General features: G+C 41.1%; 2 protein-coding genes across 23 annotated transcripts in view; one reads left to right on the forward strand and one right to left on the reverse strand.

Moving 5' to 3' along the window:
* The first annotated feature begins 899 nt into the window (after window positions 1-899).
* Window positions 900-12,399, forward strand: LOC132793009 (integrin alpha-PS3-like). 2 transcript variants are annotated; one of them, XM_060802592.1, is made up of 7 exons: window positions 900-1,270; window positions 7,235-8,231; window positions 8,300-8,408; window positions 9,528-10,242; window positions 10,332-10,694; window positions 10,753-11,638; window positions 11,701-12,399. In XM_060802592.1, exons 1-7 carry the CDS (start codon window positions 1,056-1,058, stop codon window positions 11,800-11,802), a joined length of 3,387 nt encoding a protein of 1,128 aa, XP_060658575.1. In that variant the 5' UTR covers window positions 900-1,055; the 3' UTR covers window positions 11,803-12,399. The 2 variants fall into 2 exon arrangements, with proteins under 2 accessions (XP_060658575.1, XP_060658574.1); XM_060802591.1 differs by lacking the exon at window positions 900-1,270 and adding an exon at window positions 5,756-6,162.
* The window catches only part of LOC132793008 (transient receptor potential cation channel trpm), a 60,067-nt gene continuing 55,170 nt past the window's right edge, over window positions 11,893-16,789 (reverse strand). For 18 of the 21 annotated variants that reach the window (XM_060802578.1, XM_060802577.1, XM_060802583.1 and 15 more), the window contains 4 exons: window positions 16,166-16,372; window positions 15,551-15,688; window positions 14,968-15,125; window positions 11,893-14,903 (listed from right to left, as the gene is read on the reverse strand). In XM_060802578.1, coding sequence (XP_060658561.1) covers window positions 13,854-14,903; window positions 14,968-15,125; window positions 15,551-15,688; window positions 16,166-16,372 — 1,553 coding nt within the window. In that variant the 3' untranslated portion in view covers window positions 11,893-13,853. The other 3 variants (XM_060802586.1, XM_060802573.1, XM_060802588.1) reach the window with 2 other exon arrangements.

Raw genomic sequence — 16,789 nt, forward strand, 5'->3', positions numbered from 1 at the left:
TAAGTGCAGTGAGTGGAGCCAAAAGGAATAGCTGCAAAGATATGCACTCACACTCTACAAGTGACAATCACTGTCTCTCTGATTGTACGTGTTCGTCTGTGTGTATGAGTGTATTCCCTTTGTGTGATAGTGAGAGGGTGTGATGAGCACAAACAACAGAGAGTGAGAGAGCGACTGTAAGAGAGCGCGCTCAACCAACAAAGCGGCTGCAATTGAGTAGAGCTTGCTGCAACAGATAAGAAAGCTGCAGCAGAAATATTGGCCAGCGACAAATTTGTCGGCTGTACCTTTCAATTTACAAAGCAGCCAGCACGCACACACACACACACACATGCACAAACAAACCAAAGCACAGCGCAGCGCAGCAAACTGAGAGCGCTGAAGAGAGCGCAGACGAAGCAGTGGCAATTGAGCTGCCCTCGACGCGCATTTCATTTCACAGTGAGCGGTCGTCGTGAAAAGATATCCGAGTTGAAGCACCGGGAACACTGATTCAAGAAAAAAAGCACGCATGATCTCTTTGAAGGCAGCACAACACAACACACAGTAGTCGAGTGTCTTTGCAACATACGCGTACGCGAAATATAATTTAGGAATTCATTTTATATAAGTGCAATTACAACGAAGCCGCTTTAAAACGTGTCGCGGCGCGAAATTTACACAACAACTTGACGGCGACGACAATAATAAATTGTAACAAAAGGCAGGCTGGCAGACAAGTTTGACTGCTGCTCCTCGTCGTCGTAAATAATTAAATAACCCCAAAGGCGATTTTCAAAAATGCGTGTTCTCGCGAATTATTTTCAATTAATCATAAATAATGCAGTGCTCGTTTTAATTGTGATTTATTAGCTCAATAAAAGGAATTATTCAGAGTATGTGTGCGTATGTGTGTGTGTTGTTCGGCTCACTCTGAAATAAACAAATTCAATTTAGTTTAAGTGAAATTACGCATGCGCAAATTAAATTCGATGTCTGTTAATTCAAATTGAATAACAACAAGTAAAACAACAACTACCAGCAAAAAGGAGTATAACACAAAACACAAAACAAAGATGAGCCGCATATTCAATTCGCTGCCGGCGTTTACGCTGCTTCTGCTGCTGCTGCAGCTCTGCCCACACAACAACAACAACAACAACGTTGCGAACGCCTTCAACTATTCGCCGCGAGCGAATTTTGTGATACGCGCACCGCAACATCTGAAATTCCAGTTACCCCAAATGCGCAGCTCCTACTTCGGCTACACATTGGTCATGCGTGAAACCAGGTGAGTGTGCTAATCTGTTATACATATATAACACATGTATGTGTGCCTGTGTTTGTGTGAAAGCCATGTTCGCAGGCGCCTTGTGCAAATATTTGCATACACATATTTTTACGATATGTTTTTTTTGTTGGCTATTCGATAAACGAGACAAGCGACGCCTTTCAGGCGTTCCACAATTATGCGATCTGAGTCAATAATAATTCACAGCTGCCTCTTCCCCTCTACCCTCTGCCATCTAAATTGAGCAATCAAAGAAGTTACTTCAGCACTGAGCAAATCATAAGAGAATAAAAGTTCAAACTTGATTTGCGTCAATTAGCATGTGCTGAAGCGCAGCTTTTGGCATTTAACACTTTGACTACTTTTCTGTTATGTTTTTTTTTTTTTGCTGCACCATAATTAAATCTGTGTTTTGCCAAATAATACAAGTATCTTATGTTCGTGTGTCAGCAAACCACAAATGGGTTCACTTTTGTGTGTACTTTTGTGGTAAGCAAACTCGTTTCCCAGTCATCAATTTCAAGTTAGCAGCTGCACAAATAAAACACACGCCATAAACAAAACATAACGTTGGATGATAGCGAAATATCTAATAGTTAAACTCAAGCACTTTAAAAGAATAACAACTACAAATTTCTAAAAATAACAGACACTTCCACAATTGCCATCAATTTCAATTGCAACACACAGATCTCCGCGAGGGGCAATTGACAAACCCAAAAACCAAAAAACAAAAGAACTCAGTCCCAAACCCAAACCCAACTCTCTCTGTCTCCGAGTCTCTTCCGAGCCGAATCTGAAGACCGGCGCGACCCACATTTGTTATGGATACACTCATATTCACTACTCATACTCGAACATACTCGTACTATGTGTGTGTACTTGTCTGTAGACCTGGCGTCCGCTTTTGGTTTAGAATACGGGTCCAACAATGACATCACATCATCGCAACTAACAACTAAAAAGAAGCGAATCAAATGAAATCAAGTTTTCTAGTAAATACACAATGAAAGAGTCCCAAAAGGAAAGTAAACATTGCCGAAAAGTCCGAGCTGAGCATTAAAAAAGAATTCACACTTTAAGTTCGCCAACTATCTCACACCCTTTTATTATAATCATTTCGAAAACTTTGCGCAAGTTTTCTTCTTCTTGTTTGATAATTAAAAATACGTGACATGCGCATAAGTGGAACAATGTTATGGACCACAGAAATTGACCTCTTGCATATCAAACTAAAACCAGTTAGTTACTTAACATTTAAGCATATTTTCACGAGGTTCCAAGAACTTAAATGAAAGAATTCAGTTTCCTCAAATGTGTTTGTTGACAGTCGGTAAAGAGTTTGTGTGTGCTTCTTTCTCTAGAACAATCTGTAAGCGTATTTGATCTTCACTACACTCGTTTTTTTTATTGTTATTAGCCTCGTTTCACTGCTCCCTGAAATTAAGTTCGAGTACGCCTAATTATTTACGGAAATTACGCGTAAAATCACGACAACCTGTAATTTATTTCACATCAATTGAAGCTAGTAAAAACATGAACTCGGTCTCTTTTTTTTAATGGTGACTTCCGCATTTTGAATAGCGCTAAAAAGATTATTAGTGCATTAAAACAAAATATGTATTATTTGCAATGCTTAAAGTGGGAATATGGAAAGTCTTCTCAATGTGTTATTAGAGAAGCACTTATTTATAAATCTGTTTCCATGTGTGAAAATAATTTCGCTGACTTTATTCTGTTGTCGTCTGTTTGCTTTGCTTCTTAGAAAATTACCGCTGCTCCAAAAGTCGCCGACGACATTTTCCATTTCGGGAATAATTATGATTCATTTGTTTTGCACAAGAATATAATATGATAAAGTGATCAGGCAATGCATTGCGCAATATTTTGACACTCGTGGCGCCTTCATGCCACAGCAATAACAACAACATAGCAACAGCAACAGCTGCATATTGTAATGCATAAGCACACTTTACTGCAAGCGCCCCCAACGACAGCGAAGAGGAGACACACAGCAACAACAACTCCACGGACTTTGACGCCACAGTTTACACCGCAAAAATATTTTTAGACGCCTTCTCTTTGGTCATTAAACCCAAATCCAAAATGAGCAGAGAGTGAGAGCACCAAAAAATGCAGCAGCGGCTACTTTTGTTCTTAAGCGTTTGTTGACCGCAAGTAGCTTTTGTTATTGTTGTTGTTATTATTATTGTTGTTGCTGCTGATGATGATGGAGATGGAGATGGCAGCAATTACACACACAAGGCGAAAAGAAAGAACGAACATTTGTGTGGCTTTTGACGTCCGCTTATTCTTTATGTCTGCTTACATGGTCGCATAAACTGTTTCATTCGAGTTCCAATCCCCCGCAGTCAACACACACACACACACACACAGACACTCAGATTCAAACAAAGCGCCAGCCAAGGCAGCAGACATACATTTGGACACCCAGTGGAACTTGCCACTTCCCATTGCCACCCCGACAATGTCAAGTTCCTTTGTGTAGTTACAAAGTTTTCTTACAAAACTATCCACACTCCTTACCCCAAAAATATATGTACTCACATCGAACAAAGCAAATCTTCTTCGTATTGCTTTAAATCGAGTAGAAAAACTATATTTAATATGTATAATGGAATACTTGGAGAATTCGCACAACTGTAATTTCGTTAAGCGTTTTCAATTTATCATTCAACAAATAAAAATTATTTCCATGTCGCTGAGATCGCAAAGTGAAAGTGAAAAAATAAACATGTGCCAAAACGGTTTTTTGTTTTGAACAAAAGCGAAATTTATTGCTCTCGATAAGGTCTTTAATTGGTGCTAAGATTGAAGTTGTTAGATTTTAAGAAAATTTGCAGCAAATTAATAGGTTTGGGTTAAGTCATTTCAACGTAACCTTTACGAATATTTTAATGCCTTTATAATGTTTTTTATTCGTCTTATAAAAGGAAAATTTAAAGAAATATATCCCATAGCGAAAAGATTAAGATAGATCTACCGAAATATTAAATAAGGCTTATTCTTAACTAGTTATATAGTTAGTTAGAATTTAGTAAACATGATTTATTTAAAAATTCATTTCATAAAATACTTGGAGTATTCCTATACCTTTAGCTAAATCAAATTCACAAATCACAGAAATGCACTTGAAAGTTTATTGAGCACAGTGAAATTTTCAAGAATTTGAATATTATTAATTTCATAAAATTAGCTTCCTTTATGTTATATATTACTTTTTTTTCTTTATGATATATATTGCAGTTGTTTACATCATGTATTTTTAAATTTAAGGGTAAACCACTTTCGTATTTAATCATCGCAACTCATGCAGTTGTATTAGTATTATGACTATACTATGTATATGTATAGTATACTTTAATTTAAATTAGATTTCATTCTAACTTAAATATAGTATTCACATTGTTAGATATAAATAAGTGCGCCTTCCAAGAAATCTTTATCCGCTTCCACTTAAATGTCCGGCATTGTATGTAATCACGAATCCCCTGCAGTCTGCATGCTCTGCTATAACATATATCTGGGTGACACATTACATAGTGAGTGAGTGAGTCATTCAGCTGAGCATGCGCTGGTTTCAATTTTTTTGGGAAATACGCGTACTCAAGTCTTGACTTTGATGTGACGACGGTCAGTTATTGTATGTTTTGACTTGTTATTGTTATGTTTACTCGTTATTGCCGAAAGTAATAACAAATATTTGTTGCTTGTTTTTGTTGAGTTTTGCATAAGTGCCGCTTCCCATTATTAAGTAGCCAACTGGCAAGTGCTTGTCATGATGTTGCGAACTACTGACATTTTTAATTACATTCGCTTTTTTATGGACCATAACAAATTTGGCCCGGAAAATTGATTACAACTATTGTGAGCATCCCATTGCAATGGGAGAGTGTGATTCATCTACCTGCTGACTCAGCAGCAAATATTAGTTGCAGGCAAAACGTTGAGGGAGCCATCTTATCAGAGAGTCTTTTGAATTGGAGAAATCAGCGTTTGAAAAGCAAAATTGGTTTAAATTAAGTAATTCGCACTCCGCCAGCATGCTAAACAAGAAAGCTTTGTAACCGGTCGGCTATGCCTTTTTTTTGCAATTTTGTTTTGCTTTCGGTGTTATCTTATCAGCAACAACAACAACGCTTTGCTGCAAGTTGCTCTTAGGTCACTTTATTTATATTTTCAAGATATTTAGAGTCCATGCAACGGCTTTTTATTTTACTATATTTAAATGTGGGCGCTCTTAAGCTAAGACAAAACACGGCCATAAAAACGAAGCTTTTTTCACTTGCACTGCGATAGGCAACGGTAAAGTGAGTAACCCGCTCACGCTTATTGAGTGAGTGAGAGAGAGAGAGAGCGCGTGACAACAAGAGAGCCAAGAGAGTGCCGCGACACGCGCTCAAAAGCTACCTGTAAGTTGCGGGTGAACGAAGCGAACGAATTCGGAAACAATGAATTCAGTCGCGTTTAGACGTTCGTTCGACACACAACGAAGTGTGCTTTGCTGTTAGCTCACCTTGGGCGTGAGTGTGTGTGCTTGCGTATACGTGTGTTTGTTGTGTGGCAGTTGTGATAATATATAATCGAAACATAGCATAGCTACAAACATATAATAAAACCCGTTTAATAATTCAAAAACATAAAAAAATGGGAATTTTTCCATTTACAATATGCAACATGGTGCGGCAAGGTCGTTGGTCTCTGCCGCCGATCCTGCTGTTACTGTTGTGCGTGCTGTGCTGCAGCAGTGTGTGGGCGTATAACTTGTCACCCCGCCCGAATAGTGTGATCAAAGATCCACAGTTTGCCACCGTGATGCCGAAAGTGCGTGCGTCATATTTCGGTTATAGCATCAACCTGAGACCTCACGGGTAAGTGCCGTTCCAAGATCAGACTTTGGTTCACTCTCAAAGCTTCTCTGTCCGTTATACTATTAGCAAACAGGTTGTGCATGTGTGTGTGTGCATGTGTTTGTGTGGCTATGTGAGTGAGTGGAGTTGTGAGCCATGAGCTCAGTGTGTTGGATGATTCATCCAAATCGGATCGAAGATCGCTGAAGTTGGGATGGGATGGGGCAGCAGTTGGACTTACAGCTTTGGGGGCCATAAAATATGTGAATGAAATAAAGCAGAGTTAAAAACTCTTTTTATAAGTTGTAAAAATGTACACTTAATACTTATTGTCAAGGCATTAAGCGGAAATAAAAATTGGATTGCAAAGAATGGCGAATGCACTTGAATTCCTATGAGCTAACAAATATTCATGAATGGCATTACTGCACGTTCTATATATAACTGGGCTGAATATGTCTGGCCGATACATATTCGAAGTCGATTTTCTAGCTAAAAGTTAGTCAATGCCAATTTTTCGTTATCAAGTTTTGCTTTTGGTCGATTTTCGTTGATAAGATTACCTTCATTCATATCGCTGTATTTGTGAGAGCAACGAATATTGCAAAATTCGAGACGGTTGCAAGTAGCAATAACTCAAAAAATGGAATAGAAAAAAACTAACAAAAAAATATGAATAGTAAAATTCTTTGTTCGCATAACTTTTTTAAAATTGCACGTGAAGCGGTGATAATTCAAGCTTTCAACAGTTGGAACAATTTCTCGCTGGCAACAACAATTTGTACACAAGTAGTTTATCAAGTATACGACAGTTATGCTCACAGATAGCGTCTTTATCTGGTTGGTCACTGAGCAAAAAAACACTCGACACACAACTGAAAAGCAAATACCGAACTGAGTTCTCTTTTTAGATGGAGAAAAATATCGACTAATGCTCGTAACTGTTGTTCATGATGATGATGATGCATAGGCAATTGCTTCTTCTATGTTTTTGTATTTTATTGGCTGACTAATGCAAGTCAATTGGGCTGCGGTTCAGTGTCAGATTGTTGTGTGTACTGAAGATATTCACATATCTTTTCTTCGATTCTAGTGTCTTTGTGGGTGCGCCCCAAGCTCAGTCAACATTGGAGGCGCAACGCAACGTCAATGAGACGGGTGCCGTCTACAAATGCACCCTTTCGACTGGCGTCTGCAGTCCGTATGTGTTCGATGGGCATGGCAATCGCAACATTGCGAATAGCGAATACACATGGGACTCGGAGCGCAGGGATTTCCAATGGCTGGGCGGCTCAATGGATGGCGGCACCAAGGATACGGACAAGTTGCTTGTCTGTGCACCGCGCTTCATAGCGCCCTCATCGAAAGATTACCACATGCATGGCATATGTTACTGGGTGTCTGATACTCTCGCCGATCAGCCACAGAATGTCACAAAGATCTCTCCGCTACGTCTTAAAACAGATCAAGTGCGCGAGGAGAACGATTACCGATACTATTACTATATACTCGCCGAGGAGGGATTCAGCGCCCATGTCTCCGATGACAACGAACAGTTTCTGATCGGTGCGCCTGGTATTTACACCTGGCGTGGCTCGGTGATACGCTATCGCAAGGTCTCGCTGGTGGATGATCCATCGGCGAGTCGTCGTGATACGAGCAGTCAGACGCGGAGTCATCGCAAGGCCAGAAGTGGTGGTGATTACATTGACTACGCACCGGAAGTTACCTATCAAACGGACATACCCAATCCGTCGCATTGGAATCAACCGGATGACTCTTACTTTGGTTACTCTGTTAGCTCGGGTCACTTTGATAGCCAAGACCTGAAGCGTCTGCTCTATGTGGCCACCGCACCTCAGGCTAATGAACAGTCTGGAGAGGGTTACATCTTCGATATACGCAGCAAGACAATCGATAAATATCACGTGTTCCGGGGCGAACAATTTGGCGAGTACTTTGGCTACGCTGTGCTCGCCGAGGATCTCAATGGCGATGGCCTCACCGATGTCATCATCTCAGCGCCGCAGCATTCCTACGAAGACTCGCATGATAACGGCGCGATTTACGTGTTCCTCAACAAGGGACGGGTGAGTAACACTCGATTGACACTCTCTTCTTTCGTTATTCTGACTAATGTGGGGCCAATCAATTGCAGTACAATTTCGAGTCCAAGATAATCCGCTGTCCGTTGCCCATTACGGCCAAGGCACGTTTCGGCACCACGCTGACCCGACTGGGCGACATTAATCACGACGGCTACAACGGTAAGTTACTCGCCACAGTTCCCGTTTCCCTCTCCCGCTTGCCCCTCTTTTGCCTGTTGCCTGCTCCACTTCCTTTGTAAAACATTTCGTGTTGATGACAGTAAAAAAAACACATTCCAAAACTGAATTTCGACACGTCGATGCTTAAATACTCTGGACAGCGTAAAGTCAATTGAATTAAGTGTTAATTATGATGCATGATCTAAATATTTTATCTTTTCTTCTTGACATTCCTTTTATCATTCGTAATGATGACAATTTTATACAGAAAACACATTTCGGTTTCTCTATTGTAAGTTTATAGACTGAACAATAAATATGCAATTTCGCAAGGTATTTTTAGAAAAGAGTTTAAATTTTTCTTTTAAAAGGTTTCACATAAATGAAAAACAAATCTAAGAAAACATAAAGTTTAAGAAAAATTCCATTTGTAACGATGCGCGTAAATCTGCTAGATATTTACTATAATTCCGACGAATAAGTTATCATTCACTATTTTGTCAAATGGCTAGAAAGCTGTATGATATAATGTAATCCGATCCAATCAAATTTGCAGCAGAATGAAAACAAATTTATATCACGTTCTATTAAGTTGACTTCAATGTTATTCTAGTTTAGAGTTATAATAGTGTCAAATTACTTTTTAAAAGAAATTAAGTTTCATTAGAAGATTAAAGATACATCAACCATATGAATATATATGATACGATTAATCTATTCTTTATGTATATTATATTGCATGACAATCTGGATTAAACTCCCAGTGAACTTACTTAAAGCATATATACAGCTTTGTGCGAAGTTTCATTAAGATAACTTTCAGAAGAATAGGTCAATTATCTATCAAAAATAGACAAGCTAAACTCTTATTTTTAATACCCTTATTGCCTGATATGTCACACAATGTGCGCTATAGTCTTAAGACCCGCGGCTTGACTTTGAAAGAAAGAATTTGACGCAGAGCACTCACTGTTTTGGGTGTGGTTGTGTGTTGTGTTTATTCAAGTTGAAATGAGAAAACACATTTGTGAAGCAGTTCCGCACATCAGCTTGCAAATTTGTAACACTTTCGCTCGCATTGATTGCGATATTCATCAAACTGTTTTCCCCTTCTTCCAGACATTGCTGTGGGCGCTCCCTTTGCGGGCAATGGCTCCGTCTTTATCTATCTGGGTGGACAGCAGGGACTGCGGGATCAGTACAGTCAGCGCCTCGACTCGCCACAGACAACTGACTCCAAGTACGGCAGTCACATGTTTGGACATGGTTTGTCACGTGGCTCTGACATCGATGCCAATGGATTCAATGACTTTGCAGTTGGAGCACCCAATGCCGAAGCATTGTTCTTGTATCGCGCTTATCCTGTGGTTAAATTGCACGCAAGTGTTCGATCCCAGAATCGTGAGATTAAACCAGAGCAGAATCATGTAGAGGTCACAGCCTGCTTTGGACTGACGACGACATCCACGGCGAGCTCGGCCAAGCAACAGGACATGGCCATGCGAATTGTGATCGATGAGCAGCTGAAACGTGCCAAGTTCACGCAATCACAATCCAATGAGTTGAGCTTCAATGCCACAGCGGGCACCACGCAACAGTGTCGCGTGTTTTCTGTGGAGGTGCGTTACAGTGAGAAGGACATCTTCCAGCCCATCGAGCTGGAGATGCACTACGAGCTGATCAAGAAGGTGCCCGACTCCGAGGAGTTCTGCGAAACTTGCGTGGCCGTCGATCCCGAGGATGCCAAGGTCTTCACCGAGAAGATCATATTCAGCACCGGTTGTGCCACTGAGATTTGCATTGCGGATCTGCGTCTGACGGCAAGAGATGCCAGGTAAGAGAGAGAGAGAGCGTGTCAGCAATAAATCAATATTAAACTTGATTGCCTATTTATTTAATACTTTGTTTGTTCGTCAAACACAGCTCCAGCTTTATTCTGGGCAGCGCGAAGGTGCTGCGGTTGACTTATGATGTCAGCAATGAAGGAGAGTCCGCTTACCTTCCGCAGTTGAATGTCACCAGCTCCAGTCAATTGAACTTTGCACAAATACCCGGCAATTGCAAGGTGAGCGAATCCGTCATGGTCTGTGATCTGAACAATGGACGTCCCCTGGGCAAGGGGGACAAGGACAGTATTACCATCAGCTTCGATGTAAGCAGTCTAACGGGACATGCGCTGACCATCAGTGCGGAGGTCTTCAGCACGGGCTCCGAGAAGAGTCCGAGTGACAACAAGCTGCAGAGTTTGATTGCGCTCAAGGAGTACACGGAAATCGATGCCTCAGGGTAAGCTAGAAAATCAAGAACTATTTAAAATGATTACTAATTTAATTTCCTCTTGCAGTGGTCAGACAAGTGCTTCGATCGATCTGGAGCATTACAAGAACTGGGCAGACATCACCAACAACTATGAGATCAAGAGCAACGGTCCCAGCACAGTAGATGGCCTGGAGATTGTCTTCAACATTCCCGTAGCCTACAGAGTTTCGGGTTCCACTGCCACCATTCCCATCATCAATGTGAGCAATCTGACCATGCAGGCCACCTACGATTCCCAGCTGGTGGCCATTGAGCTGCTCGATCAGAACAACACACAAATCATCATGAACACAGTTGAGATCTCTTCGAGCAGCAGCCGCGTTGAGCACACAGTTGTGGTTAGCCAAAATGGGGCACACTACGACTCGACCACCAGTGGACATGTGCATCAGTCGTGGCAGGAACTCGACTCGGATTCGGTGGCCACAGCATCCATGACACGCAAGCGTCGCGATCTGAAAGCGTTGACCGCCAATCGCGAGCAATATGCGCGAATTACGAACATCAAGGCGCACGATTTGCTCAGCGAGGACTTCAAGGGCAAGTTGCCGGTGAATCGAACTATTGTGTTCAACTGCAGGGATCCCGAGATGACCATCTGCCTGCGTGCTGTGATGCGTGTGTATAATTTCAAGCCGGAGAAGCCAGTCAATTTGAATATGCGCTACAGTGTCGATCTGAATGAGATCAATGCCATTCTGATTGATCCCTGGGAGTTCTTTGCCATACTCATTGATCTGAATATGCGCAAAGAGGGCGATCCTCTGGGCTCTTCGCTGGCCATTAAGCGAAAGATCGATCCTGTTGTTATATCAAAGCATCTGGAAACGACGCTAAATATCTGGATTATCATTTTGTCCGTTCTGGGTGGCTTATTGCTGCTGGCAGCCATAACTTACGGCATGTACAAGGTAAGACCAAGAATATTCAAATTAAAGATAGTTTTTTTAATAATATCTCATCAATATTTTAGTTGGGCTTCTTCGAGCGCACGAAGAAGGATGAGCTGGATAAGCTGGTGCAACAGAGTCCCGTGGAACCCGAGGCTGAGACCCTGAACAGTGACAATAACTAAGCTCAAGATTGTGATAATCATTGCTCTTAATTTTTATGTAAACTTTGTGCAACTTTCGCGTATACAAACATCACATTTTAAATGGACGTGTCCGAGGAGAATCGAAATACCAAATACGACCCAATAATGAAGGATCCAACGACAACAAACAAAACAAAAAACAAATTTAATATAGGAGTAAATGATAATCTAGTGCCACAAAGCATCGAATGCTCTTGTGGATTTTTTTATTGAACAAGAAGACGACGAGGAATCGAGAAGACGAGAGGACGGGAGTGAGTGCCTTGTAATTTGTTATTCATTCGCATTTAGTTTATGTACAGCTGAGCTTGTATTCAACCCAAGCCATATTGCCATTAAATTGTAATTATTTATAAACAAAAAAAACAAAAGATTTTGTATTAAGCATAAATGTTTAAATAGCTTTCTTCCTAGTTTGTAAGCTGAAATGGCAACAAAAAAGACTTGAACTTTGTTTACAATGTGAGATGAGAAATCCGATGGTAACTAAAACGAGAATTGTATGCAAAAATTCATCCTAGTATCATATAAGAGAAAGTATTAAATAAATGAGTTTTTTAATCGAGTAACCGAAAGTGATATTTGTGTTTATTTTACGGAGGGGGAATTTCAATACTGAAATGAGTTCTGCAATGCGATGTTTTACACGAGCCATTAATATAATAAAATTTATTTTTCTTAAAATCAATAAGTACATTGCCTAACTCTAATAAAATGCAAAAATTTCATAAAGTTTTCAAACATTTTTGTTTTTTCTTTCATTTTGTTTTGCGTTACAACTAATCATGAAAATAGCAGCGCATTGCGGCATTTAACAAGAATCAAATCGTTAACAATAATTTAACCGAATTCTTTTTTTTCGCATTTTTCCGTTGTGTTTTCTATATGAAAAATATATTTTTTGTTTATTTATATAAGTATATACACAATTTGATTTAGGTTACTTACAATTACTAGTATAATATATAGCATAGATTATCTACACACATGTACGCATAGACATTTCGACATTTAAATAAGTAACAACTGGACTAACTAATTGCTCTGGCAAACAACAGACAGACAGACAGACACATACATAGCTATGTTATATAGTATATAAAGTACACGCACAAATATACACAGTAAGTTGATATCGCGGTATTGTGAAGGTGCAATTTACACACACAGTATAAGTACTTGCAACACGTTGCATTGAGCTAAATATCGATATCTTTGTTTTTGTTTTTTCATCTTTTTAGGAGCGATAAGTTCATAGTTTGAGTTTGAGAGATATGTGAAAGTTTGCAAGTATATATGTATCGATGACTAATTCTAGACACTGTAAACATTTCATAGCTTAATTGGTGGTATTATAATGTTTTTGTTTGCTTAAGAAGTGATATTTAAAAGATATATAGGAGTTGTGAGAGAAATGCACGCATTTATCGTACTAACATTTTGTGTAACATTCTTTCCTCGGTAATAACATCATCATCATCATCAGTGATTAGTAATCTATACGTATGAGTTGTAAATAAATACATCTTATAAAAATACAGAGAATCTGTGTACTATGTATTGTCCAAAATCATTAACACATACGTAAATTGCGTTGCATACACCGGGGATTCATTTCGATCTTCATTGTATATAATATTTCATTTTTGCTTCCTTGATATGCGCTAAATGATGACTAAATCGTCAGGTGCATCTCTGCCTCTGGCTCTGCCTTTCTCATGAATAACATACAGTGATTTATCATTAATTTGTATTTAAATATTGTTCTCTCCTCTTCTTAACATTCCATTGTCGCAGTACTTTCAGCAACTGGGATATATGGGGGATTTAAAAAAGAAGAATCGTTGACTGAATAACGATATTGAGCACAAGGTGGCTTCACTTATACAACTAGTTAAACATACTATATAGTATTCTTAGATCGATCTGTTGTGTGTGTGTGTTTGTGTTTGGGCGGGTAAAACACTTAAGCACTAACTATTTTTGGTTTAATTGCAACATCAACAGGAGGGACACAACGACGACGACGCTTAACACATTGTCTCATTATATGGTGGATCCTTTTCCGACTCCGTGCTGCTCTTAATGTTCGACGACAGCTTGGCAATCTCGTCCTGCACCAGATGTGTGCTAATCTGTGGTATGGCCAACGGTGCATGGCTGCTCTTCGCCGACGACGAGGCTGTGGATAGGGCTTCGCCATCGCGCGACTCTTCGGTGCTGGAGCTGCTCTCCTTGAGCACATTCATGCCCAGTTTGCTGGCCTGATACGGCGGCTTGAGTGTTGAAATCAGTTTGGCCGCTGGAGTCACGGGCTCCGCTGAGGAGGATGTCTCGGCGCTGGTTTGCGCCGACAGCGGTTTGCCTTGGTCCATGCTAAACTGTTTCTTCAGCTGCATGGGACGCGAGGGCAGTGCTGGCAATGCTGGCGTCTGCGCCTGCGTCATTACTGGCGCAGCACTGAGATCCAGCGAACTGGAGCTATCGTCTCGCAGACGTCTGCCATCGGCAGCGCCCACAGACGCCGTGCGCTTCGGCTGGTAACGCGTTGTCGCAGCGCCGCCAGCAGCGCCAACACTCATCATGCTAATCCCCGTTGCCGAATGCGAATCGCCAGCATCCAGCGATGGCTCCGCCGTCAACGATGGCGTATCAATGTTATACGATCCCGTTTGCGAGGTATTCGTCTCATTCGAGCTCTGCTTGATGAAACGATACGGATGCGCCGAGTAATCGGTGTCCGTGCTCGAGTTCTTCTGCAGACTCTCGCTGGACTTTTTGAACAGACGTCCGCTGCTGTCGTAGGGCGGATTGAGAAAGTCGCTGGTGGCACGCGTTGGCACCAGCGGTGACTGATACGTCTGCTGTTCCATCGATGAGTTGCGTTGCCAGGGACGTTCGTGCTTCAGTTGGAAGCCACTTGTGCCCGCACCGCTGGTGTCACTGCTGTCTCCACCGCCGCCAGCGCCACCCACGGCACCCATGAGTCCGCTGTCCGCTGAGGGTTTCGAGGGCGACAGCTCAATGGCTGTTTCCCGTCGCAGCGGATAGCGATGACTATAGTCTATAGAGACGCCAATCTGTAGAGAAATCGATGAAGCATTTATAAGCAACAATAACTAAGTAAAGTATTTTGTGTGTTACCTCATAGGGCTGAACGCTGGCATCGATGGAGCCGCGTGCCTCGAAGAGACCCTCGAGTATGCGATAGTCGTTCTCCTCGCACTCCTTCAGATGCTTCTTCTCCAGCAACGCTGCGGCCTCGGCGCGTGACATTTCCGTCTTGGGGCGATCCAAGGAGGCTGTGAAACGAACGAAAACACATCGTATAAATTTAAGTATTTGACAAGCTGTTGCGTTAAGGCAGGCGTAGTGCATTTTTTTGTTTAGGGGTTTATTTGGCACAAGCAGAAGGCAAATGAATATTACGCATACGCCTGGTTAGCTATTTACAAATTACAATTTCAGTTTAAGATTTGTTTCTTTTTTGCTGGAGTTGCAGTTGGAGTTTGGCAAACAAATGATAACGCTAAAAATATATACTATATAGAAAACGCTAGGAGAGTAGAAGAAAGTAGGGGGGTGTAGTTGTTGCTTTTTGTTTGTTTGGGGGGTGTGGAAGGGTTGGTTTGGTCTTGGTTGTGGTTGTGGTTGCTTGTGGGCGTTGGTGGCTTGCCCTGAGTCGTATTGTCAACCAGCTGGGTGGATGGCCACAACACCAACTTACCTTGGTTGCTCTGCAGCGAGACGGTCGGCGAAGCAATCAAATGGCAGACGCTCTCCAGTTCGTCCGTTATCGATGTGTACTCGCTGTGCAGTTTCAGCAATATATTTCTGGAGGGTTTCGCATGCAATACTGATTTACCTAGAGTTGAGTCGAGTTTAGGTTACGGTTGGTTTTGGTTTTTTTTTTTGTTTTTGATTGAAAATGCGTCAACAACAAAAGAAATTTTGTAGTAGTGTGCGGCGAGAGAAAAAATATAGTACGAGTTGTGCATTGTATGAAGTACTCATATTTTTTGTTTATCTTTTTTTTTGGTTGTGGATTAATGCAATTTTTTAGTTGCCAATTCGTTTGCTTGGATTGGTCGCATGTTTGGTACTTTTTTTTTGGTATTTGGTTGGATTAGTTGGAGATTAGTTAGACGGATGTAGTTTTTTTGGGCATGAAAGGGTTAGTAACCAGAATTTTGGAGCGCATTTCTTGCAGCTACTGCATTCTTTCATTCTCATTGAATGTGTATGTGTTTGTGTGTATTTCTCTCTACATACAATAGATATATGTTTATGCATATCTATCTTTTGTTCTTTCTCTCTAATTTAGTATTTGTTCAACATTTACCTGGAGGTGGGCCACCACTGGCCACTGGCGTATCCTTGTCACTATCCGGCTCAGACTGTGTCAGACTCAGCTGGCGGCGCGACAGCGTTGCCAACTGATTGAGGCTAATGTGCGAGCGATTGATGTCCGCTCCGGTCAGCGAGTACGTCTCCGAGTTACGGCGGCAGAGCGAGACGGTGCGTTGTCGCATCGCTCGGTGCCTGGCAGCTGTGTAGTATGCGAATAATTTGGGATACGTTTTTATTGAGGTTCAAACAAGGCGATGGTGTCTTGCTGATGCAACATAGAAGCGAGAATAGAACACAAGGAAAATAAAGCAAACAGAAACGAGAAAACACAGAGAAAGACAAACAGAAAACAGGAGAATACACAGTAATATGAGTAAAGCTAAAGTCGAGATTGCTCGACTATGAAATAACCTGTTCCCAAAACTAATGCATATAAAAGTATATTTCACTAATGCGTAATTAACATAATAAAACAAATAAATTAATGGGTTTGTGGCAGAGCAAACAAATTAGAAAGCTACGACTGTGAGATATCCATAATCTATTCCAATAAATGCAGTCTTAAAATATACCGCAGGGCTATATTTCATTAATCAATATACTACTACATTCAAAA

The sequence above is a fragment of the Drosophila nasuta genome, chromosome 3 (assembly GCF_023558535.2).
Source record: "Drosophila nasuta strain 15112-1781.00 chromosome 3, ASM2355853v1, whole genome shotgun sequence".
Lineage (NCBI taxonomy): Eukaryota > Metazoa > Arthropoda > Insecta > Diptera > Drosophilidae > Drosophila > Drosophila nasuta.